This window comes from Perissodus microlepis, chromosome 17 (genome assembly GCF_051167445.1).
Source record: "Perissodus microlepis isolate ML-2025 ecotype Zambia chromosome 17, ASM5116744v1, whole genome shotgun sequence".
Lineage (NCBI taxonomy): Eukaryota > Metazoa > Chordata > Actinopteri > Cichliformes > Cichlidae > Perissodus > Perissodus microlepis.
This window is the reverse complement of record NC_140477.1, coordinates 15,083,455-15,111,055: the sequence shown is the minus strand read 5'-3', so window position 1 is coordinate 15,111,055 and position 27,601 is coordinate 15,083,455. Positions and strand designations below refer to the sequence as shown.

The following is a 27,601-nucleotide window of genomic DNA, read 5'->3' as shown; positions in this document are numbered from 1 at the left end:
AGAATCACAATGTAGCTTTTCTGTATGTTACTGTCCCTGCTGGATTTCTAGACATCTTATAATGACAGTCATTTTCATCACACACCATCACTCTCTACTTTGCCAAGTCACTTCTTTTGTTTAGAGCATGTGCTTTGGATGCAGATGGCTGACATCGCCGTTCAACGTGTCCTAAGCTGGACAAATCTTGCTTTGAAACACGATTTATAGTCAGAGATTAGACATGCTAAACACCCAAGAACTTCAAACATGTAGAAGATGATGAAAAGTGCAGAAGGAGCAAAATGTATAATTTTTATTCAACATTATCCATGTGCATTTTTCACACCAGCCATTTTAACTTGTCATCGTGGGGAAAGCACAGGTGTTACTAACAATATTAAGTATGGCTTTGTTCCTTTGAAGTGTCCAGATGAGTCACGGCAGTGCGGCTACCTTGACAGACTCATGGTTAGGTTGTAGCATTTTCAAAAACCACTTTCTTGCTGAGAGGGAGTGCAGATGCCACTGCACTGTCTGTATTCTAAAACAAGCTTTGATATGTGCACAATTAAAGACTGAATCTTTTTTATAAATAAGGCTTTAAGGCCCTGTTATTGTGCTAAGTCAGTTTGCTAAGACGCTTCCAAGCATAATATTCATAGCACTCTGAATTCTCCACATAAGTAACATTTGCTTCCAAATTGCTAACTAGACATATGGTGCTCTTTAAGAGCTGTGATTTGTTAAGATGCATCCATCCATTCTCTTCTGCTTATCCTTATAAGGGTCGCAGAGCCTATCCCAGCGATCATAGGGTGAGAGGGAGGGTACACCCTGGACAGGTCGCTAGTCTGTCGCAGGGTTTACACAGAGAGACAGATAACCACACATTTAGAATCATCTATTAACCTAACTGCATGGCTTTGGACACAATATAGTATTATGTAATACTCATAGTGAAAACATTACATTTGGTGAGCCCGTACAGAACTATGCAGAGTACTCGCCCTATAGCAGTTGGGATTGGCTCCAGCTCTCCCGTGACCCTGGATTGGATAAATGGCTAAGGAAATAGATGAATTTGTGCAGGCCAGTTTTGCTAACATACATAGTCACCACCCAAAGCTCTGTTCTGAACCAGGAAAAACTCTGGAGCTCACTGCTGCTGCACACTTTCAAAATGCTTTGGCTTAGCCTGAAGTAAATATAGTAGTCCTAAATTGGCATTTATATATTCTACTTCTCACTGACAGAATGCTTGCTGCGAAACAGAGCGAGTGTTGGGATTCCACAGAATTGTCATTTGTCCTTCTGAGGTCTCTTGTTTTATTGCCTGTATCCACTTTGTCTCCTTAAGGCTCAGTTTTTCGGTTCAGCAGCTTGCAAAACTTAGTTCTGGGTTCTTTACCCTTGTGGTAGTGCACCACACCACACTGTAGCTTTTAGGCATTTTCTTCCCTTTTTTCTATTTTTTTGCAAAAGCAGTCTTCATATAGAGCAAAGTCAGTCGAGAGCCATGGATTGTTTTCCTGTCTCTAAAAAAATGGCTGTATTTATTGTCCAGTGTATTTATTGTCCAGTGAATTTCAGTCATGATTTGTTTTATTTCCACCTGTAATGTTCCCAATATGACTTGGCAGAATATGTTCTAATGAAATGAGCCATTTTCCTGCCAAACAACCATTTGCACAGATGTTAGATGTGGTACTTTTAGACATATAACATCTGCGCGCTAAAATGCGAAACATCAAAGTTGTAAAATGATAAGACACCAACAATTTGGCTAAGAGATAGACATACATGGAGCCACGTAGATACAAACAAAAATAAACAGCACAGCTGAATGACCAACACACAGCTAGGCAGAAGCTAGCTGTCCAAACCTCTGAGGGTTGTGCTCTATTTCTGTTTACCAGAGTGGAGAGGCCATAAAGCAGAAAGGAGAGCGATGCACTGTGGCTCCTGTCATGGCAGCCAGGTACCAAGCCACTGTTGCGGCAAGTTGATAAGGTGGTTTTTCATGAGGTACAACCCAGGCTGCCAAATCAATCCCCAAGAGTGCACAGAACTACAATCGTCACAGCACAAAATGTGAACTCTGGCGAAAAAAAGATTAAAACTCATACAGTTAATACATTTTGTTACCGAGCACAGGTTATCTTAACTTTTCACAAAATAGCACAACTTGTAGAAAAACTGTCAAAGTAAAAATTGTCTATTTTAACCTTTTTATCCTTGCAGATGCAAAGAAGCAAAAGAAGGAAGGCAAGAAGCGAGAGCGCACCCAAATGGCTGATGAGCTTGTTTGAGCCCGTGAAGAAGGAAGAAGACAGCGGAACAGACGGCCCTATTTCAACATGGTTCCTCTTTACGTGTCCTGTAGGTTGACTGTAGGAGCCCGTATAGCTTTGACAAAAATCAGTCAGAAGATGACTCTTAGTGACCACATTTTACTTTTTTCTTCTTTCTAGCACCTGAGGAGAAAGACTTGTATGTTGCAATAGAGGATGTAATACAATAGAGATAAATAATCAGATTTAATTAGTAGCATTCCCACTTAATGATGTTATGTCTAGAATTATTTTCTCAAGGACAAATTGCTTAGGATTTGTCTTACAGTTTCACATAGCATAACCCTAATTTGGAAAACTCTTTGATCCATGCCCAGACTTAATAAGTCGGTTTGTTAAAACTGAAGCTATGAAAATGTTTACTCAATTAATTTGAGCAAAAAAAAAAAAAAAAGTCATGAATTTGCAATTTGTGGCTCACTTTAATTATAATTCTTTTTCTTCCTGTCAAATAGCACCGAATCAACACAAGATAGTTTTTTTTTCTCCTGCTGCTCTGTTGTACCTCAATTTATTATACTCACTGGTTGTAACTCTCCATCTCTCGGTTGTAAAAAAAGAACGAAAAGAAAAAAAAAAAAAGAGTCCCCACTGTGGTAGCCCTTCGAGTTAACATCTTCTCTGTTTCCTGGTACATTTCCAAAAGTTAAAAATGAATAAAATAAAATTCAAAGTTAGAAAACACACCAACAGTGTTTGTGTTTCATCCTGTGCTTCCCGTTAATCAAAAACCTCCAAATTTCAAACACGTTTCGTATATTTTTATTCGAATTTCATTCCGAGAGGATATGGCACAATGTAACCACTTAATGCAGTTCATCTTACAGTGTCATAGGTAGCCAGTGATAAGAACACTCAGATTCATTGTCCAGAACAGATAATCAATCAAGAATGCATCAAAGCAAAAAATATTACCATTGTTACTGTACAGGGAGTTTCATAGTGGGGGGAGGGGAGGGAGAATAAACGAGGGATTGTCGAGGGGAAACATTCAGAGAATAGCTATTAATCGTGTATGTACATTTCAAATATACTGCATCTGAATTACATATAATGTAATATCATATAGATATATACAATGCAAACAATAAATTTATTTTTCCTATTACAAGAGAAGCCACAAGCCACAGTGAGTGAGTACACAGTGAGCACCTACATATATAAGCAAATGAAAAATTAACACCTGAATGTACATTTAACACTTGCAGCAGGCTACTGATTGCTTTTTTTAAAAGTTGGTTTCCATTTTAAATACACGTTTTCTGACCCATGAAGTTCAGACCAGGTCATAGAACTCAAACCCTCAGCACATTAGTTTTTTTTTTTTTACAGAACACATTTTTCCCATGATGTTAAAATTGCAAAAAGTTGTAAAGTGTGTCTAGCAAGATAGCAGGTGAACCACCTTTTTCTCAAGGTAAGTGTGAAGCCTTGTAAATTTACAGGTGAAATCAAAATGAAACCCTTGCCTCGGAGCTTTCGGCCACACTGAAACTAGTTTTAGCTTTTGTCCCCATCCTCGGTTTCCCTTCTTGGGGATTGCTCTTTTTTTTTTTTCCTCTTTCTGGCTGCATAAGTCATTCTTCAAATCCCCTGGAATGTTTTTCCAGTGTGTAAAAGTTTGGATTCAGTCACTCAGTTCCCAAGGCAAGAATCCATTTCTTCAAATGACGCACTCCAGAAATGCACATATTTATACCTTCTACCTTTGCAGTTATATAATCTTAGAAACACAGTTTATAATATTCACATCTTTATAGATTTTTATTAATCATTTTTTAACCCCAAAAAACCAAAAACCCTGGCTGTACACTGGTCAAATTCTAATTTGTAATACTACATTTGTACTTTGTACAATGATAAAAGGTTCAGATTTACAAAATGTGATAGAAAATGTATGTATATCATGTCTCTTCCATGGAATTCTGTGTCTCAGTGAGTCTTTGGAAGCTTTTTGCTGTTGAAAGACTGTTTAAAGAGAAAGAAGTGATGACAAAGAAATAGGTAATCACTCTGCCTGAATCTGTCCTGATGTGCGTTATGATATTTTATCCAGTCTGATGAGTTCATGCTGAGGATGCCAGTTAGAAAAAAAATAAACCACCACACAGCAAGGTGCACGCACACACACACAGACACACACGAATGAATGATGACCCCTGATCTCAACGTAAAGACACACACGTAGGTTTTGCATGTAAAAGTACAATGCCTTTGAAGACGATTTAGAATACATACATAAAGGATTGGCAGTCCACTAAAAAAGCCCACTGTGCCTGCAAACTGGTTTAGCTGTGGATATTTCTACATCATTTCAATTCTTTAGCTTGTTCAGTCGAAACAGGGGACTCCTGTTAACCTAAAACTTATAGTGATGGTAGCCCAGAGCTGGCAAAATAATATCAATAAATAAATAAAATCAGGAAGGCTGACAAACACGCTCTTTAATGTGCATCACACAGCAGCACGATCCACAACTTTCAGGCCAGACACTCTGAAGAAGCAACAGGGATTTTAGGATAAAAGAGCAATTTGTTTATGTCATTCTGGATAAGGCACTTCAAATTGCTCTGTACAATCCGGCGATATAAACTTTCGGTCTCTGAATAAAATCTCACAGCATGCACAAGCTGCTGCGTCTTCGTATCTGCTTGGTTGCACAAGACTGTTGAGATTATTCTCAGCAACGGCCCCAAGAGTGAAGCCAGAGAAACCTCAAATTTAAAGTTGTCTCTGATAAACGTTGCGTGTCACATGTACTCCTTAAAAAAGGAATGTAGCCCTTTGACATAAGCCGTATTGACAGGAGCCCAGCTAGCTCTGACGGCACAACACGATATGATGACTATTACAATATAGAGAGAGACTATGTTTATTTTGGTCATGGACATCAAGATATGTATAAATGCATTTGAAATCACTGATAAAATGCTAAAATGCTTGAAAACAGTGAGAAACTATGCATTGCGTTCGCACGGCATGAGAATGAGATGAAATAAAAGCATAGGAGCGACAGTAAACGGTGCCGTGTCACTCTGTTTACATACAGTGGCAGGTTTGGGACCGGGACACTAAAATTCTTGCAGGAAAACCTTTGGCTGACCTGCTGAGAATGGCTGGGACTTCTCCAAACATGGTCCACCTGCGGTGTGATCCTCTAGCTTTGGATTTTGTCACTGAACAGACCCTACTCTCTCCGCCCTTTCTATGTCTCACTCAGCCCCTCTCGTAACCACGATTATCTGCTGTTTCACATGTACAAAGAACACCTTGGAGCCATCAGCTTGTTTTCTCCGTTATATGGACGACAGCTGTACTCTTTCACTGTCACTATGTGTTGCACTTTCTCTCTGTCATAAGGGTACATTCCTCACCTAACCCCCACCCACTTTGACCATTTCCAGTCAAGCCCTAATACAAGAACGTCTTTTAGTTCTCAAGTGTTTGACAACGTGGCAACAAGACCAGGATGAGTGAAATGGCTTAATGGCCCTAATGTTCACACACGTTTGTTTTGTTGGATGCATTTTGTCCTTTTCCCGCTCCGGGAGGTGATAAACTGCCATCGCCTTCCATCAAACACCTACACAGCTGCTCAAGCTGAGACCCCTAGACCACCACTTGAGCTGTGAGCCACTTAGTCTCCTGCTGGTATCACTCAAATGACAGCTTAGTAAAGATTAGTTATTCTGGAAGGGTCTTTACTCACTTCTAAGATGTGTGACAGATGTCAGACAGACATGGCTCCACTTATCATCGAAAAGGATGGCTGCTCTGATGGACGTCTGAGTTCCTGCTGGAGGTGTTTAGATAAATATGGACCAGTTGGGGTTTTTTTTATCCCTTCTGTTGCTCAAACCTCAAAAGTAAAATTCTGAGGTGGTTTAATTTTTTTCTGTTTTACACTACTTTGCATTTCTACTGAGAACTTTAAAAGAATGACAAAACATTTTATGCCAATATTAAAAGATAAATACATATGAACGCACCACTAAGACACAATGACCTATATCAGAGCATTATAGTTCAGGTGTCTTGGTGAAAAAGAAGATTTAGAAGATGCAGAACAAATGGAAAGATGCTGTGGGAGCCCTTGATGCCATCTTTCATGGATGCTGAAAGAAATGTGAGGATTTTCTGGGCAAGGCAGGCAATCACTTCATTGCGAATAGAGGCAGTCAGCGGGTGTTCTGTCTACGATGCAGAGTCCAGCAAAACCACTGGATCCCAGACCTGCTCAGCAGCTGCGGGAACAGTTTTGACTGTATGACACCTAAACAGTGCCATCAAGTCAATCTAACTTGTGAGGGTTGCTTCAAGGAACATGGGGTGTAACATATTTCCAGATTATCTAGGCAAATTGGCCACTAGATTGTCAAATGCCTGCGGGAATGTGAAAATTGATGATTCTTTGATGAAAGGCAAATTTTAATTTGAACTAAATATCATTATTTCTAACCTTCTAATGTCTCTCAAAGTCATTTGAATAAAAATATACAAAAAAGACTGTAACTCCAAACTTTCACTACTCTCCTCTGCACTGTAATTTTGTGCTTTGACCTTCTTGTTTAATCTCTTCCCCCTTTCCCCACCCGATCGTGGCAGAATGCATACTGCTGCTCGAAGTCTCAATATATATATGGACTGATTTGAAATGAACAGAGCATACATCAGTGGTGTAGTAGCTGGAAATAAGGTGATACATTGAGAAAAATGAAAGATACAATGAAATAATATATGAAAATGACTATATAAATATACATTTATATGTACATTACATTCATGGCCTTAAAAGAGTAAGAGACTATAACAGGATCAGGGTTGAGTGGAGCACTAAGTGGGGCATGGGCTTGTAGCAAGCTGAGCGTATAATGGGCAATCTTTAATCTCAAATGTAGGTGTTCCACATCGTCCCATAATCTGATCAGCCTCATGGTGAGTTTTCATTATAGGATCTGTCCCAGATTTCTCTTTAAGGAGACAGCCTTGAGTAGCTATTCGGTGCAGGCGTAATTCTTTGCAAAAAAAAGCCCCCCTACCAGCCAATGTGGCAACATCCTCGTGGCAATTTCTCCTGCGTTTTAATCAGATCAACTGGTGAGCGCACATTAGTATAAACGAGGATCTCGAGGCTTAAGTGATGGATGACATGTATGAGCACACAGAACATGTTGTGCTGGAAAAATATATTTTTCTCCATTTTTCATTTCATTAACACAAGTGTACGTGTGTGTGTGTATATGAGTGTGTGTGTTTATAATAATTGAACAGTAGTAAAATAAAAAAAGTCACAAAACACAAAAGGTGTAAATAGCCCTTTTTTTTAAAACAGAAAAATCACGAGTCTATGACCTGTGATCAGAAGTAAACTCCACTCATGGAGTGCACAGACAAACTCCGCATGTATACAGCCACACACAAGCGTACCCCACACACACACCTAGGTCTTCGCAATCGCAATCATCATCAGTACAGTACAGAGCACGCTGTGACATCAATCCACTAATCAGCATGATCAGATGACGTCTCCCACTCAAAGTGCCTTCCCACAGACGGTAAGAAAAAACAGCTCTGAGCTCCAACCACCTGTTTCACTCACTGAGAAGGAAGTTTCATTTCAGCGGTGAATATCTTGACAGCAAAAACACATTTCTTCATAGCTGTCATGAGCGACAAAAGAGCGACTGAGCAAGCTATGCCACATTTTTAATTTATTTTTTTTATAGCTATTTATAGCTACTGCAGTTGGGTCTGTTTGTTTGCCTTTCAGCTACAGCCATTTAGTTATCCCTTCTAATGGTATATGACAGACTACTCTTTGAGACTACTCTTTGGCTGTGTGCAGTGACTTCCTCACACTGACAGCAAGACAAAAATCACTGCCCCGAGACAAAAACAAACAAACAACAACAACAACAAAAAAGGTAGTATCACACATAGACCCTCAGAAAACATCATGTTGTTCTTTATATCCAGTCCGATCCATTTTCTACCTCTTATCTGGATCCAGTACCGAGTGGCAGTCAACTCAAAATTGTGCAGATCTTGCTCGCCTTGGTGATTACCTTGAACCTTTCTGGGGGTCTGCAGGGCATTCCCAACCAGCTCAAGTGATTTCTTTCAATTTGAATAAGCAAGCGCTCTACTCTAAGATCCTCCTCCTTGTTGCAGTTTGCATTTACATTTTTGTGCAGATTAAATGACAGAGCACGTTAATCAGCCATTTCCCCCTTGTTTCCATTATTTGTGCTACACTAAGCTACAGCAACTGTCTCCTGGTCCCATTTTTATCTCAACAAACATGAGCGCTAATAGTCTTCCCATCCATCACTGACGTGAACGAGCATATTTACATCCTCAATGGGGATCCATCCTCAATTAGCAGAATAACGGATCTATCTGACTGGTTCAAATTAAGTTTTGCTGTTGAGTATTTTCAATCTTTATCAGCTGCTTCAGTGGATTTTAATTGCTTTTTTTTAAATGTACAAATTTTATTCTTAAAAAGAACAAAAATTTTTTGCTAAACCAATCTTTTAAGCTCAACATTATTTCTGACTGGGATCTGTTCCTGCCAGTGTGCAAACTTGCCAAGTGCAACTTTAACATTAAAAGTCTTATGTAAGTATCATGTATTAATGGCAACTCATTCCCACAGGGGCTCATTGTTAAATGGGAACTCTTTGAGTCCTAATGTGAGTGATTGGAGGTGTCATGATGATGATCACAGAAAGACGGCAGGCAGAGGGCCACAAGTGTGCACACAAATGCAGAGCCAGCACGCACCTACTTCTGCACTCACACACATAATTACATAATGATATTTACAGTTATCTACAGGTATCTTTTCTGAACTTCAAACTTCTGATGTTTGTAAATTCAGTCAGCCCTATTTTCCCATTTTGAAGATTTCTTGTGTTTTCTTACAGCAGAGATATTCCTCTGCTCTTTACCTTTGTTCATTTTTCATCAGATCAGTCTCACTTCCTTTTCCCTGCTTTACACCCCCTTTCTTTTTTAGGCATTCAGTAACCCTTTTTTGTTTACCTCACAACCTTTCTTATTTACACTGTTTCTGCAAAACATATCTCAATGCAACTGGCTTCAGTTAAATTTGTGTAAAGTGCTACAACCGGTTATTGAGAGAATTTGGAAAACTAATGGCTGAATGATGGCAAAGGTACTCTTGCAGTCTTTATGATGCTTACAAACCTCTTTCATAGGCACAGATACACATGTTCATGGATGACACACACAAACACACAATCATAGACACACGACTCATCCATCTGTGGTTCCTGCCAAGCGATCTGTGTTTATCTGGCTGACCTAATATTCTTATATTGGCAGAGAAGAAGATGTTTGAATGTCTTTTTAAATGTGACATTGCACAGGGCGTAGCAGGCCGGATTAATGGTGCTGTTGATATAGCATAGCCAGTAACCAATAGTCCATACTGTGTTGGGGATACAGCTAGAGCAAAACGTGTTAATAAGCACCATCACGTTGTAAGGAGTCCAAGTGGCAACAAACGCTACCAGGATGGCCATTATGGTGCGGGTAACTTTTTTCTCCCGTGACGGTGCTGCTTTCTTCTTCTTGTTTGGAGGTTGCTTAGTCATCTTCACAATCTTCCGAGCCACATGGTTCTGGCGCTCTGAGGTTGGGACAATCTCAACAGTGGCATTAGATGGTGTGTAGCAGTCACCTTTGGGCGATTTAGTCTTGATCTTAATGCATGTCAGCTTGGAGCCCCCTGCTTTGGCTCGCTGACGTGTGATTGGCTGGTTTGTCTCAAGACTGGAGTTGGCTGTGGATGGTGCTGGTTCCTCGTCCTTCTGATTGGAAGCAGCCACACTGCCAGATGTTGAGTCATTGGAGCTTTCCTTTTCCTCTCCAGGAGTACAGTTCTCCCTTGCTGCATCATCACCTTCAGTTTCTCCCTCAGCAGTGGTTGAGGAAGGCCCTTTGCCATTCTGGAGTTTTCCGTCATGCTGGTTTGCCCCATCAGCAGCATTCTGGCTTTGCGAATGCCCCGCATCTTCCCCTGGTACATTGTTGTTGTTAGATTTTGGAGTATTGTTTCTCCTCTGGCCTGGTGAGATAGATTCAGGGATTGCTCCGGATGGCTTCCGGTTGTCCTTCTTCACACGGCTCTTGCTTGCTCTTGAGATCTGCCAGTAGAGCTGAATCATGATGATGACAGGTAGGTAAAAGGCGGCAATGGCTGTGCCAAAAGTAACGGCAGCATTGGAAAAGAACTGGATATAGCACTCCTTCTCAGGCACTGTCCGCCCACCCACAATGAACTGCCAGAAGAGAATAGCAGGCGCCCATAGGATGAAAGACAGGACCCAGGCAGCCGCAATCATCATTCCTGCCATTTTGGTGGTCCTTTTGACAGGGTAGGTGAGGGGCTTGGTGACACAGAAGTATCTATCAAAGCTTATGATGAGAAGATTCATGACAGATGCATTGCTGACAACATAGTCCAATGCTAACCACAAGTCACACACCACTGGCCCCAGGGGCCAGTAGCCAATCACTATGTAGACTGTGTACAAGTTCATCGAGCACAGTCCAATAATGAGATCAGCACATGCAAGGCTGAATAAAAAGTAGTTGTTGACAGTTTGTAAGTTCCTATTAACTTTGATGGAAAGCATGACTAGGATATTTCCAATAACTGTAACCAAACTGAGGGAACCAGCCACCAACACGATGAACACCACCTCCACAGTCTTGTAGGCGCTTTCGCTCTCTTCCACAACTTCTGTGTCATTGCCTTCAGAGGCATTCCAATATGTGAAATTGAATGCATCCATGGCATTTGGTCTTTTGTTGCCACCTCCTACTCAGATGGAACCTACAAGAGAACAAAAGAGAGAAGATTTGTAATAAGGTGCAAAGGATGACGGTGATAGCTTCAGCATTTTAGTTAGCTAAAGACTATTTTAGATGCATATACATTGTATGCACTTTATTTTTTCTTTTCAACTGTGAAAGCTGAGAAGCCCACAGTAACTTAATTTTTAACTTAACTTAGCAAGCCAAGTATTTTCTCACATATAGTCAAGGTACCTAATCCAAAATACATTAATATGTGCTGATTGGCACTAAATTAAAATTAAAACGGCAAATGACAGCAGCACTTATCAGCACACTTGATAAATATACTTTCAGAATGCTACAAAAGATGCGATGCAATCTTCCAACATGTAATGGTACAATTAGAGCAGATGATAATCGAGATTCATTACAAAAATGTGAAAATATGCTTCTCTAAACCATCAGTATGGGCAATATGACCCTTTCTGTTTCAAACTAGCTTTTAGCCCTCCTAAAAGCAATTCATCAGATAACAGTGGCAATTTTGGCCACACACTAATTAGCTTGATAATTGGAAGCACAGGTATCAGGCACTTATATTTTTCATAATCACTGCATGAATAACATCTACCCATTAGACACCTGCCTCATTATAGAGAAAAAAACCCAAAAGGTCCCTGAGAGGCAAAAACCTAATGCACATCAGTGATTGATGAATAATAAGATATGTAAAAATAAATCGAGGTAGGATATGAAATGAGGATATCATGATGACAGATTGCCCTGTGCCAGACTGGCGACCTGTCCAGGATGCACCCTGCCTCTCCCCCCTGTGATAGCTCAAAACACGCTCCAACTCCACCATGACTTTAGTCAATTAGTGGAAAGAAGAAGATGGCTGGATGGACAGATGGATGATGACATGGTCATGGTAATAGAAATGTTCACATATAGGACTGTTTGTTTAATAAGCAAATCATTTTTAATGCACATATAAACAAAGGATAAATAACTTTCATAAATTATTAATTTTAAACCAACATAATACAACATAATTTTACTTCAGTCAAGAGTCAAACTCACTCTGAAACCCCTTTATGTCAACTGATCTCAGTGCCTACTAGCTTCAGTGTATATCTCAACACATCTTTGAACATCCTAGTGGTAAAATAGAACATGCTGAGCCCACATAGAGTTTAGCTCATCTTTGCTGCTGCTTCTGCAAGCTGCTTTGCAACCCACTTACAATACAATTTCTCACTTAATGTCATGTCTGTTGTCACTGATACTTGTTCTATTTTATCTTTGGAATCTTTATGTATGTGTATGTCAGGGGGAGGGGAGGCCTCAGGACAAAGCCATACCTCTAAATCTTAATTGCTGCAGATGATTGATAGCCATTTTTATGCCACTGTTGTGGTCCCAACTGGACTGAATGTGGTTAAACATGCAACAACATACCTGTAATGTTTTCTTTGCTATTTTTTAAAACCATGTACATATAAAAATGTATTTATTTATTAATCCCCAGTGATTAAAGCTTACTAGGTGTTAACACTTTGATGGATACACTTTCAAACTAATACCGTAATACCTAATGACTAGTTTGGGGCTTGAATTATTGTCCTTTCATGTCTTCTTCATGTGTTTCTAAACCCATATATTAGCTAATGATGTTTTATTTAAAATTACTATTCCTTTAAACCAAGGCAGGGTTACTGCATACATTCTTAAAAAGAGCGAGGAACTGTGTGATTATACACTACACACATCATGTTACCAAGAGTTCAATGAAAACTTTAAAAGGAATTATTGACAATTTGAGCTAGCATTTTAACTTCAAAGACATTTTCCAACTTGCATTTAAAAATTCTTTTCATACAGCACTATAAACTTCTTTGGATTCCCAAGTCACCCACTAGTTCTCCCTTTTAATCTTAAACACTCATCGGTGTTGTAGACCTTGCTTTGATTTTAAAAGCACTGCTCAGTTCTGCGCATACTGTACTAGAGTCTTTTGAAATTATGAGTGATGTGTCTTAAGGTGGGTCAAAATTCTTTGAGTCATTTCAGTTGCTTTTTTGCAGATTTTATGGCACTTGGTGACCTGTTTAGTGTTTTTACGCAAACACCTTAACGTACTCAAATTTTGTTCAGCCTCTGAACTGAAGGTTCAGGTATTGGTGGTACTCTTTTGCTGTGATTTAAAAACCAACCTTAATGTTACTCAATACGTTTCTTGACATTGCAGTAAATATAAATCAAAGCATATTTGAGTAAAAACTGCTAGATAAATCACCAACACATACCCCTGTCCATACATCACCTTGAATTTAATTACACAAGACAGAAAATCAAATTGTTTGTTCTTCGGGGATAAATGCCAAATCTGAAAAGTGTAGACAAACTAGAAAATCTGTCTCACTCAATTGTTTAAGAACACACACCTGCAATCCTCTATCATATAAAGTAGTGTAGTTCTCTTCCAAATTTCCTTTCATTCAGCTTTCTTCAGTCTACATTTAAGCAGTCTTTACATCCAAGTTTTTTGCTTGAATACAGTTTAATGTAACAAAAGGTTAGTGACCAATCCGATCATTTCTCTGTGACGCTTCTCCAGCTTGAAAGCTGTCTTGTTTAATACTTTGCCATTTTGGTCTAAGGTCTTTAACCATTGAGCCCAGTGAGTAACTAGTGAACATTCACTTATCTGCTGTGCCAGAAATCCCTAATCATTGCATTAGGCATGGAGCTAAGCTTGTCTAATCCGCATAAAATGTTTAAGTCCACCGATTTACATTCAAAAACACTAACAATACAAATGGGACACACTTGTGACTTGCTTCAGCCAAGTGGATTAGAGAAGTAAAGGGGATCAGTATAGATGGTCATAGCACTGTTGAGACAGTTAACTCCCCTAGCTGCTCTTTGTCCACCTCTAGCTGCTATAAGCTATGTCCCCCACCTGAAATCTCTTCCACAACAGGGCGAAAGCTGGGCCCCCGCTAGAGTCAACTAAAAATGCACAAATCCTTTTTAAGCTCAATGTGGGCAGCCATGGTTTTCCAAAAGCAGACTTAGGGGCCCAGACTTGGTTTAAAAGCTTCACTTTATTTAAAGGAAGCCATTAGACACCCCTTCCAAGGAAACCCATTTATTTACTTTAGCTTTACTGTTGTGCTTTTAGCTGAAAACCTCATTAAACATCTTTATCTTAGCTCCTTAAGAAGAATTGAGGAACATTAATAAGCCATTACTGAACAGAAGCAAGATGTTTTTGCTGTAGTGTGACTGGTAGACATACTGGCACTGCAGCCTGCTGAGCAGCAGTTCAATTGTCGTCACCTGGGGAGAGCAGCAGTGGCACTCTTAGCATAGCTATCAATCATGGAGCTTACCTGCAACTCTCAGTACTACAGTAGTCAGGTACCACTGCATCTGACAGAGCCCAATCAGAGCATGAGTGGCACCTCAGACAGATGAATATTCAGATATTTTTCACTTATTCTGTAAAGTTTTTTAAAGGATTAACATAATCAGTCACAGATGATGTAATAAAAAATAAGTTTGTTGTTTGTTGTAATTTGTGCTCTGCAACTCAGAGAATTAAATGTGTGTCAGTGGGTCCAGTAATCCTAAATTTGCCATTTTTGTTTAAATTGTTTTTATTTAAAAAAAGGTGACAAGTCAGTTGCTACCATGGGAAGACATGACTAAATGAGCTTCAGTATTGTTCTGTGTTCAGATGCTGGTATTCCTAGAGCTGGCTCACTAGAGCTGAAAATTGCGTATGCCCTCTGGGAAACAGAGAGGGCCAACCTCTCTCTTTCACGTCTTATGTCCTCACTCTGTCTCTTCTGGTGGACTCCAGGCTAGCCAGATATAACAAAAAAAAAAGCCCAAAGTGAAGCCAGAAACACTTGGTGCATTTAACCCTAAGTAAAAGTTTCTGATTTAAAATTAATCACTTACACGATAGTTTTGCAAGAGACAGACAACAAATGTGAGCTTTCTGTCCGCATGGCTTCAACCAAAAATATATAAAAGATTGCTTCCAAATGTCCCACCATTGTAGCTGAACTTAAACTGATGCATTTGACTGCTCCTAGCATCCAGATTTCCAGCCCCCATCTCTGAGCACTGATCCCAAGCAAATCCCAGGGCACTTGCACCCTGCTTTCTGTGATTATATGCAATTTCATTGCAGGCCCTCTCCATGGGAGCGTGCAAGGTTAGGCCTTCGTTTACTTGCTGTTTGCACAGAAGCATGACTGGAATGTAAAAACCCCGCATTGCTACAGTCCAGCTCATCCACAGGGGTACAGATTTATTAAGCCCTATTGTCAGGGGTTATACCAGTTTACTGAAAAAGCCAGTTTTCAAAAAGAAAAATCACTGCTTTTTTTGCTCATCTAAGCTTAAGGATTCTTTATTTTGGGCAAAATGAGCAGATGCCTTTAAAAAAAAGAAACAAAAAACAAAGAGAAGTGTTATAAATACAGCTGTAATAATAGGTAATATGTGAGCAGGTTAAACGGGCTCTTATCTCTTTGGAATCAGATTTGAGGTAAAGCTAAGCAGGTTTAGTTGGGATTAAACATTTTTGTTTTTTGCCTTTTTGTAAACTAATCTTCAGTTGAGTTGTGATTCGGACAGGGATACTGACCAAGATGGGAGATACACAGAGACACAGAAATGCATACAAATATTTTTTGGGGAAAAAAAAAGTCCAGCAGGAAATGAAAACTGTTCTGATAACCATCAAAACAACACAGCATCCCAGTGTTCTGATGAGACATGGCTACCAAACGATCCAAATCTTGAGCTGGAGTGTAATTACAAATTTGCATTCATTTCCTCAGGCCCTTTCGACTGTCTCAGGGATATCAGACTTTGAGTTATAGAGCTTGACAGATGCCTGTAGAGATTCAGAGTAAATATTTATACTGTGAATGATCAAAGCTATTTGCTAATCCATTTTCTGTGATTTATTGGATATTGGATCTCTGTGGTAACCCTGATAGGTAATACCATGGCAAAATCTTCCTGGATGTTGTCATGGAAAGAGACCCAGCAGATTTCTCAACAGGAAGCACCCTGTCAAAACAACTCACTATTTTCCAAAAGAACAGTGGTTATACTTAACGGGTGAGTGCAGGCAAACTCTTGAGAAAGTACTCTTTGGCTCCTTTCCAGTATTATTCTTGAAGTCTCTACCCAGATGTCATGACCATGGCTAATGGATGGCATCACCCGTGAAACTGAGAGACAAACTTTCTTCTGACCAACACAAATTCAGTACAATACCTGTATCTGCTTGTCAGACTCAGGCTCTGCCTTAAGCCGTGTCCCCTCTGGAAGTGATTTGCTCATTGTGTTTTGCTTTGTCACTGATGGTTGGGTGCTAGTAGCCATTCCAGGCTCTAGTCCAGCACTTTCTTTCATGAAAACATCATTGGAAATATACTATTTAAGGCATAAATAGAGTTCTTCAACTCTTAACCATTTTTTTTTTTTTGCAATTTTTTAATTTCTTGAATGATATTCCAAAGCTCTCTGTTGCTGTTGGTTGCCTTTCATTCTGCTCTCTGTCAATATGATCCCACACCCACAATAAAGTTAAGCTCTGGGTTGCGGGAAGGCCAGTTCATGATTGATGGTGTTCCACTGTGTGATTGTGTGTTTTTCTATCCAGGTGTGCTTTTACTGCCGTTGGCAGTGTGTTTGGGATCATTGTCATGCTGAAAATGAAGCCACTGCCAATCAGATGCTTTCCAGATGGTACTGCATGATGGCTCTAAAAGTGACGGTACTTTTCTGCATTCATAATAACATAGATTTAGACAAGAACCCCAACATCACTGGCTGAAATGCAGCCCCAAACTATAACAGATGCTCCACCATGTTTGACAGCTTTTGTCCTCCACTTGTCTGGTTTTCTCAATTATTAAGGACACACTACATGTCATTACATACAATGCCAAGATTTGAGAATGCCAAATAGAATTTTATGCCTTTTCATTTGTTAAATTTGGTATTTCACATAGATTCGACTAAAGAAACTAAAAAAAAAAAGTGTTTTTACAACAGGCTACTAGTAATTAAGTAAGTGCTTAAAGATACAGTTGTTTGTAAGATTTTGTAAGAATGATTCTTCTTGATATGTGTAGACTTATACCTTTGATACCTTGAGTTAGCTGTCTTTTCTCTGCTTGAATGATTCATAGGTCAGTGTTAAGTGGCTTAGATAGAAAAAAGTCCAAAAAGTTCAGAGTACAACAAAACCTTTGAAACACCTTTAAAAGGCCTGGAGAACTATTATTCAAGGCCATTTTAATAAACTACTGCCTCCTTGGAAGCAAAATACAAATAAAAGTGTGCTGGCTCAAGACTTTTGCACAGTACTATGTTTACTACCCAGTAATGTCAATCAGCGGTGTCCTGCACTGTCATTCAAAGTCGCTTTAATCTCTGAAAATGAACAAAGCTGACCTTAGAATGTGCCCATTTGATGTCGCCAGCAGTTTCACCAGTCTCTGCTTGAACATCACTGACTTTCTCTGGTCTCTGGACGTCACACTGCTGCTAGACACTTCCTGTGTGACTGAGGCTTCACACTTAGGCTTTGAAAGGAAATACTGGGCATTACAGTATCTCAGAGAGTGGGGAGATAATTGAGCTACATTAGTGGATAACTTGGTGCTTATTTTTATATGGTCCCATTTGGCAGACATGCAAGCTGTACTCAGCTGTATAAAATTTAAATGATAGAGTTGTGCAGTGCATTAAAACTGAAATGCAACTTGAATAAGGCATTTAAACCCAGATTGCATTTTCAGCTATGTAAACCTGGCCAGTTACTGTAATATGTTGTAAATGTCAGATTCTTGTTTTTGTTTTTTTTTGTAAAGATAGTGTTTACATCTATCAATTACAATCACAAAAAGCATCAATGAGATCCAGAACTCACCCCCTGTGGAGCCAATAGCACATACACTAAGTCCTGTGTTATAGAGGACTTATGTAAGTGTCTTATGATTACCTCAATACTTGACTGGTGCCTCCCATCTTGGGCAGCTCTGAAGAACTCTACACTAATGATATTGTTTTCAGAGCATGTGATATGTGAAAATGCATTAGGGTATTTCCTAGTTTCTCTATTCTGTATAAGGTTAATCTCTACAATAAAAGATAAAAGGGGGGATCTTAGAATCCCTCGTCATCTTGATCTTCACAACAGATCATAAGATCCTTTTGAAGCTAAACATCACAACTTCCAGGGTCATAGCAGCATGTAGCCTCTTTAACGTGATAAGATTATGATTCACTAATGGGAGTATTAAATCTTTATAAAAAATGGTAGTGGCTTCTTATTAAAAGTTAGACAATAGCATTCTGCATGAGAGGATGTAATTACTGGGACAACCTCTCTTTTGCAGGTGTGACACAGCCTCTCAAACCCAGACCTCTCTAGCAGTGCTTGTGTTAAGTGGACACGAAGCAAGGGGTACTAATGGAGGGTTAACAAGCAGGAAATGACATTCAAGCAGGTGGAAAAACAAGCTGTAATAATCTGCAAACAGTCAACTACTCACAAATTCCCTGTGGAACCTGTAGGTGGCCATGTGTCACTGTGCACAAAGTGCTGGGAACGAGTTCAGAATGTACACAGGAGAATTTACTTGTCTTTCAATGCACATATTAGGAGAGCAAGAATACAGACATTGGTCACACTCCTCCCTGTCTTCTGTTTTACGGTCGTCCAAGTTTAAATCAAGTGGCTGCAGCACTCCTGTTTGATGTGTCCTGATGAATTGTCCCGAGGCTTGACAGCGAAAGGCTCACAATTATTTTACTGTGACCTTTTGATGTGCACTTCATATAAATTATGTTCATACTGATTCAGTGCAAATTATCTTCAGCACTGCGGGAATGTCATTTTAAGGTGTCCTTTATTCTGCTACCCCGCCCCCCTGCCTCTTCGGTGAATGCTCAAGAGATCTGTCCATAGATATTCCAGCTACTTTGCTATAGCAGCCTCGACGCCATCTGTGAAAAATGACAGCGTCCCGTTTGACCTCTGCTGACACGTTAAAGCCAAAATAGCAAGATCAACACATTTTGAAGCATGTTTTAGGCTTCTCCTGCGTGTATATTAAACCAGCCTCGAAGAACCGAGTGAACTTATTTTGAACAAATACAGGTCAATGGAAAGAGCTTTTACAGTTCTCGCTGCACATGACAGTTTCAAAGCCGTCCTGTCTGGAAAATATCACAAGCCTTCTGGGATTCAAAAACACTGGAGCTCAGCCAGTAATGAACGAACAATGTCCTCAAGCAAGCTAGGAAGGTAAGGGGGATGAGTCAATTTTCCTCCTGTCATACAAAAGAAACCCTGCAACAGCTACGACTTGATAAACACCGTCACGCTACCTACTCAAACGCTCACTATCTTGCCTCTCGCTTCACATTAAACATTTTATTTCATAGAAATAATTCACCCTAGACTGAAAAACCCCGCACCATGTATACTCTGCTGATTTGGTTTTAATTAGCAGATTTCCATATTTCTAATCATAATTGCTTCTCAAGAGTAGAGCTGTGAGCTTCTACCCCACCTAGTACAATTTCATTAGTCGGATTCTCAGTGGGGAATTTTAGGGACTTATTTTAGTGTAAGTAACATCAGATGTGTTTCCAATGTCAGCGCAAATATCCTCTCTTATCCCCACCTAAAAATACCATCATCATTATCTTTCCTAAAAAATCCAGGGCAGGCGGAAAAACAAAAAACAACAACAACAAAAAAACGGGCTTGTAAGACATTACCTCTTTTGCTTTTTCCGTTTGGAAATTGTCCCAGGTGTTAGCTAATACATGACAAACATTTTTTTACCCGGCACCAAGGACATTTGCAGCAGCTCTCAAACAAGCTATAATCAACAGACAAACATATTAACCAACATCTGGCAGGCGAGCCATTTCTCTGGTGAGATGCTTCACAACACTGGCAGCCCACAACAGCCTGCGTGTTTGTGTGAGGCTAAAGCCATGGAAATAACAATGCAATAATGTAAAGAATAATGTACAATGATCACAATAGACATTATTCTTTCCACACTGTGCGTGCAGAAATCCTTTGAGTTTGAAAAAGTGTATTGACATTGCCATTGCTTCTCCCATACAGAATATGCCCACTTTTCATTATATAATCTGTGCCTCATGTGGGCAAAAATAACACATCAATGAATGTTCTTGCACAATACGGTGCATTCCTTTTACCACGGCTCCTCTCATGCAGACCTGCTGCAGCTGAAGCTATGACTCAGATTCAGATGTGATCCTAAGGAAAAGGAGCCACTGCTAAGCTTTGCTTAGGTAGGAGCACTGTCATGTATTTTATAAGTGGCAATGCTGTTTCTTTTCTTATTGTCGCTATTAGCCAAGAACATCTTCAGAGTTTGGTTTTCCCCATAAGGATGACAGAAGCAACATAGAAAAGCCTGTTTCCATTCTTAGATCGCCTCTGGGACCCCCCAACCCCTGTCACTGATTCTTCATAGAATGCATGATAATGAACCAACCTGCTACTGTCTCCTGGTAATTTCTGGCTCATTACCGAGTTCACATAGAACACGGACATGGATGCAATAATCATCTCACGCAGGTGAAGCACCGGGCCTTCTTTTCATAGGCATTGTTCAATTAAATCCTGCTCATGGGTGCCAGCATTGAAAAAGCAAATAGTGCCACATTTCCTATTATTGTAATTTTAAGGGTAGGTGTTGCAGACATAATTCAATTTTTATCTACTGAAGAGCTTGAGCTTGCACGACTATGAAGAATAAAAATAAAATATAAGACAGTGTCTGCTGTAAACAAATGGAAAGGTCACCTCCTATTAACTTGGTGCAATGTTGCCTCTGAATAATGAGACTGCGTTACGCAACTAAGCTCTCAGACTTTGTATGGTGAGTACTTCTGATTGTTCCATGGGGGTCAGCGTAGACTGACTTTAGACCTGACATTTTAATTCAGGCCAATGAGCAATTATAGCTAACTCTTTGACTGAAGTAAGCTGAGCTGGAAGAACAGGAACCTGTTAATGTCAGTTTCCAAGTGTCACTCTCAAAAGGTTTGACCGTTTCTCAAAGGGTGTCAAGCACATAAGGTTTTATTGAGCTACTGAGAACAATTTCAAGAGAAGATGTGTGATATTAAATAGACTCAGGCTGTAGTATTAGAGAAGATGATTTTACAGTTTTTCCCTATTAAATAGAAAAAGTTAACGTGCCTGAGTCAGAAAAATGAAGCCACTGAAGAAGCGAATCAGCATTCAGCATTGTGCAGCCACCATAGTTGGTAGGCTGCACAAAAACCTCTGATCCTATGGAGGTGTATGGCAAAACAGCTCTCTGACTTTACCTGTAAACCTCTGTAAACACTTTGCTGCTAGTTTTGTGGGCTCAGTCAGTCATTTAAGTTCATGATGAATAAAAAAATAAGCCTTTTTTGTAAATTTTGATCATACTGTGTTTCAAAATGGAGAATTATCTCTGGTATGAAAACATACACTTGTTGTCTAACAATTTATGATTGACAAGTGTGTGTAATGAGCATACAGTTTAACAAGTCACTCCGATCCTCACTGTCATATCTGTTTTTCTTTTTCTGCAACCGACAGTGCGAGGCTTCAAATTAGGACTTCAGAAAACAATGGATGATGTCATGATAACTACTGTTCTTAAAATGTTTTTAGACCAGAAAACACAAAAACTTAAAAATCTGTCAAAATAAATTGGACTTCTCTGAGAAGTTAAACATTAATCAAGTATAACAGTCATTCATTTTAATTTGTCATCTTAATCAACCAATAATAATGTGTTTTTTAAATTTTTTTCAGCTCTCTTTGTAAAACACTAAATTAGAAAATTCATGAATAACAACAGTAATTGTGTTTTAGCCTTGGAAATATCATTTCAATTAAAGAGCTTGTGCATACTCCTTGTGCACACCGTTACAGAAACCAAAAGAAAAGCAAGAAGCAGTCAGAGACGGCAAACCCAGCAAGGCAGCTCACTCTCTGGGCACTATTGTATGTTTAGGGGAATGGTGCTGTATTTTTTATATTTTGTTATTTGCCCTCTTGAAACCCATTTTAATATACTTAATATACGCACATCATTTTGAACAGAAATATTTTGTATCCATTTTTATACATGTGGATATAATACATGTATAGCATCTATTCCATTATATAGTAAAAAAAATATGCTTATTCAGGAAACTTGTACATGTATTCAAATTGTTATGTATTTAAACATTTATAATCTGTTACTATATTGCACATGTGTCATAATAAGTCATAATAAAATAATAGGAGGTTAAAGGTAAAAGTTGATGTGATATTTTAAATCCTTTCACTGTACTTTTGATATGTTGACAATACACGGTACACAATGTTCCCACTAAGCTGCGCATGTACGCAGTTGCACACTGCTGGCACGTCTCTGTGCACAGAAAATCTGCGTTGTGCACAGAAAAAACAATCTAACCTGAATTGAAATTAAAATTAAAACTTTAACGATTCTGTTTTGCAGTGTTAGTCAGTAAGTGACTGGCTGCTCCCGTATGGGATTAGAACGATGCCACTTTATCCCATAGTCCAGCCAATAATGCGATTCACATTCGTATATACACAGCTAATCAACATCGCTGACAGGCTAAGACAGCGTCCTTATGTGCCAACACCGGTGTTTTAGCTAGCAAAGCCACGTTAATGACAACGTGGACAACCATTGGAGATGTGAGCAGGACAGACGGAACAATAAACGGAAAAGTGTGGACTTTATACCAGTTTTTAAATTGTGTTGATAGGCCACGTAAAACCAGAGTTGTGATAAAAAATATCTGCAATGTTTGGTTTTCTTCCTGAATGCTATCGTTGTTTATATTTACTGCGGGAAAATATAAGGAAAACGCTCGAAAGCACTCTCCGCCTGTGAGGAAACACAAAACAAAAAAACCCCACCCTTTCCTATTGGTCAAAAAATGTACCATGTCAACCAATCAAAAAATGATATGGCAACATGGCATTTAGTTGTTTAGGAAGGGGGGAAGTTTTAGGAGTGACGGCGGTGTTTTGAGATGTGACAGATTTGCGACGTTCTTGTGTAGTTAGTGTGTAGTGTAGTCAATAGTTTTGTTGTGTGTGTCAGAACAATGAGGCGACTGCTGAATGTTACAGGTGTTACAGGAGTGATACATCTCCTGTTGTCAGGCCTTACTTTTGAAGAAGTAACTATATAATTAATTGCCCAACATTGGTCATTATATATTGTATTTTGCAGACAGAGAGTTACAGGACTCTCTCCCAGACCACAGACTCATACTCATAATACAAGTCAGAGCTTTATATAAAAAAAGAAAAAAAAAGAAAGTTGTGTTTTCAAAATTGGAGTTCAAGTTATTTTTACTTCCAATAGTGTTAACATACTACACAGGTCATGAACAAGATTTTTTTTTAAATTTTCATTGTAAGTGGGCTAAAGCAGTTAATTAAAAGTAGTCTAACATAAATGTAAATGCTGTAATTTGATTACTTTAATAAACCATGTAACTTGGATGGATTCGATGCTGGCGTGACCACAGTGCACACGTCTGCTTTTGCTCACAGTGGTCCAAGGGATCGCTCAGGGAGTTTGTGTGTTCGCTCAGACACATGAAAAATTAGAGGGAACATTGACGGTACACGTGTAAAACGTATTGTCGATTTTCAACCAATAAATCATTAAGTTGACCTTGAAAGCCGTGGTGGATGTAAGCCAGGTTTTAATAAATTGCTAATAGTACCAGAATTCATTCAAAGCTTTTGAAGATATCGTGTTTAAAAACCAAATGCATAAATGCATGCATGCACACAAATGCTCAGAAAACCATAACCTCCTCAGTGGCTGTAGTGATTGTTTCATTTAGCGCAGCTGGGGCTAGTAAATGTGTTAAGCACCGTACATCCATTTTTTCAAAATATATTAGACATCCATTTAAAGCCAGTATATGCAAAATGTATTTACGATTTGTATGTCTGTTCAAATTACATCGATGCGGCAATCCGTTACTTTTACTCCACTGGTCTCAGTTTTTACAGGTCAGATGCTCATGGACAAGAGTATCTGCCATATATTTCTGTAACTGTATTTGTGAGTGTGTAAGTTTAATGCTTTCTGTCTTTGAAGTCTTTGAAGTGAACACATAGGTGCCAATTTAGTCTTTGTGTGACCACCTTTACCTACACTCAGAGCACTCAGTCTTGGAATTGACTTAGTCATGGCTAAATGGTTACACACACACACACACACACACACACACCTACACACACACACACACACACAGAGAGACACACACAGAGACACACACGGACACACACTGAGTGTTCTCAGTCCTCTTTATTTATTTATTTTTTCTATCAAGGAGTGAATGAGGACCTCTGCCATTTCTCTGAGCATGATGGTGCTCTTTTGCTCACACTCTGAATCAGCATGCCTGTTTAAGCACTCTTAATCGCTCTGCCAGCATCACTCTCACCCTGCTACTGTCCTGTCCTCATTCCCCTGTATGTGTCCTGCCTGTGATGTATCACACTGGCACCATCCCTCGATAGAAAGCTGTGGTGCTCATTAAGATAAAGAAAGATAGCAAAAATGGAAAAAAGGCGGGGAAGGCGAAGGGAACGAGATAAAGCTTGTGCCTGTTGGATTTGTTCCACTTCATTGTTTCTGTATTATGCTTCCCATCCCCCTATTCTGTCTTTCTCCTGTTATTCAGAGTTTAATGATAAAACACAGAGTTATGCTGCCCTTGTATAGGTTGTTCTATTTACAGTACCTGTTATGGTTTTTTGCCCTAAGCCAGAAGATGATTTACACTACAGTACTGTGAGGTTTTAATGGGAGTAAAGTACTGTTATACTTTTATCTATTTTAAAAATGCTGCACCCAAATGAAAACTCAAGAGACTACAACAAACTGTTTCAGTGGAGTGTTATGGGACTTGTGGTCCAAAAACTACTGATGTATGAAGGCTCTCTGTGATTGTTCACTTGCAGAAAGATCTGTCTCACGCTTGTAAAGAAGCAGCTTCGGCTATGTCAGATAAGACAGGAACGCAATATGCCAGAGCCAGTCACAAGTGGCCATCAGCATCTTGGCAGTAATCTGTGCTCTGAAGCCTCTTGGTGTCGCTGAAAATAAAGCTGACAGACGCTAATCCAAGGAAGTCAACCTTGATCTGAATAACAGATGCGTCATGACCAAAACTCAAAGTGTTCAAACCTGACGGGCTGTCAAACCATGTTGTTACAGGCAGACAATTTTGACAGAATCCACTTATGTGACCCTCCCGAATATTACCACGTCACTCCTTCTAATATAACTGCTGATCAAAAGAGATTTAGTAGTGGAGTAAAGCGATACCTAAAAGCATTTTTTCATCTTTTTTTCTTTCCTTCTTTCTTTCTTTTCTTTTTTTACATTTTACCTCAATGACCTCTCCAAAGTGGATCTGAAATGTTTTGGATATTATGAATAAAATTTCTGCTATTGCAGAAAAGCATCCAGCCTTTATCTTCACTATATTTCACAGCTGTCAACTATTATAAAAGTCAGTTAAATACTTTTGCTTCACTATTGATTCCCTTCCAACATTTCTCATTTCCAACTGGTCTCATATTGACATTTGTTTGGGAAACCCCCTTCTTGTTATGCTGTTGTAAAGCGTGCCCCTTTATTGTCTGGTGTGCGGAGTAAAGCTCCAGAATACTTTTGTCTCTTGTCTCAAAGCATCAGTTTCAGATGTTAGGTGATTTCTACTGAAATTTCTGCACAATATGAAATTATACTTCAGGGTGTGCTTTGCACTGCAGCAGTTGTACAAGTCCTGACAAAAGGAAGCTGGAACTTGGAAGTGAGAGTGGCTTGTTTACTTACATTGCCTTGCAATGCTCGGAATAGGAATTCCTAGTAGCTGCATAGTGAAATAATCTTTATGGAGTATCAAAAGAAAAATAAATATCAGAGTTTAATGTTCTGAAAAGAAGGCATCACAGGGAGAGCTGCTGGCATGCTGTCAGAGGCATTTAGATTTTGCAAAGAGGGAATGCATGAAGGATTCTGAAAGACAAGATGCTCCTGTGTTACATTTGATTTATTTCAGGCATCTGTCTTTCAAGTAGGTCTTGACACTGGATTGATCCAACTGACAAGCGATGCTCTCAATATTTCAAAAGAAATAACATAAATTGCCAAACTGTGTAATGCTCAAAGAACATGTCACATCTAATACCGCAATGGCCTAAAAATAATGGACAAAACACAAGACGCACACCCAAACAATACCACTGTTGTGAAAACACTGTGTAAAAGAGAAAAAAGTAAAGAAAGCAAGAATCAGCCATGTAATTAGTCTTCCTTAGTCTGTCCTCCCCTTGCTTTTAGTATATCATTCCCTTCTGCTCTGATTGACAGTTTTATATTTTGGAGAAAGCATGCTACTGGCCTTTTGTGCTTAAAAAACTCCACTCTCTCCACCATTTAAATGTGATTAATTGGCGTTTCAGATTTGCTGTAGCAACAACAGCGCACCTAACCCAACATTTCATCAAAACACTGTGCCTCAAGCCAATCAGATTCTTTCAACTAAGCAGTCATTAGCAGACCTGACACCAATGATGGCTAATTTGTTGACATTAGTATGTTAAATATCATGCAGTGTCTTAACCCTGAATCATAATTTGATTTTATTAAGAAAAATACTCTGAACCCCAAAAAAGTAAATATTTTTCAAGGTAAAAATATTTTATTAATGGATTAACATTAATAATGTCATGTGTACTGATGTCTGTGCTTTCAACATGTCCAGATCATGAATCACTTTACTCAATCTAATTTACACAAATTAGTGACTTGGTAGTCTGAGCACACATCATTTAGCTTCTGTGGGCAACTGTTTTTTCAGGGTTTGAGTTGTTTTGGAGATATCATTTGTTACAGACATTTAATTGCTTTTGTTATTCTACTGTTGCTTTGAGTGCTTGACTCCTGTTTTGTTTCCATTATATAATCCTGAGCATTTATTTATGGTGTTTAGAGTCCCAGTTACTGTTTCATGCTCATGGAGGTTTGGATACTTGCTCGAGGCCTTTATTATTTTATAGTGAGACTGATCCTTTGGAAAATGAAGTCTTTGCTTCCTGTGTTTACTGCATTCGAGTGAGAGGTCTTAGTTTTTGGTTTGTGTATATTCTTCTTATTGTTAGCAGTAGCCGTAGTGATAGTAGTTGTAGTACCAGTAGTAGTCTTCCCCTTGTTCCCGTTTATGCCTCCCTCTGTGTTCCTGATTTCTTGTTAAGTGTTTTCATTCAGACCTTCATTTCCTGTTTGACT

At 39.2% G+C, this 27,601-nt stretch overlaps 2 protein-coding genes across 4 annotated transcripts in view; one reads left to right on the top strand and one right to left on the bottom strand.

Moving 5' to 3' along the window:
• ptn (pleiotrophin) overlaps positions 1-3,019 on the top strand; it is a 54,103-nt gene extending 51,084 nt beyond the window's left edge. The window contains exon 5 of the mRNA XM_084910758.1: positions 2,224-3,019. Coding sequence (XP_084766884.1) covers positions 2,224-2,291 — 68 coding nt within the window. The 3' untranslated portion in view covers positions 2,292-3,019. The remainder of the gene's footprint in view (positions 1-2,223) is intronic.
• A 60-nt stretch (positions 3,020-3,079) lies between these two features.
• Positions 3,080-27,601, bottom strand: part of chrm2a (cholinergic receptor, muscarinic 2a) — an 85,865-nt gene continuing 61,343 nt past the window's right edge. For all 3 annotated transcript variants that reach the window (XM_084910754.1, XM_084910755.1, XM_084910756.1), the window contains exon 3: positions 3,080-11,199. In XM_084910754.1, coding sequence (XP_084766880.1) covers positions 9,650-11,158 — 1,509 coding nt within the window. In that variant the 5' untranslated portion in view covers positions 11,159-11,199 and the 3' untranslated portion in view covers positions 3,080-9,649. The remainder of the gene's footprint in view (positions 11,200-27,601) is intronic.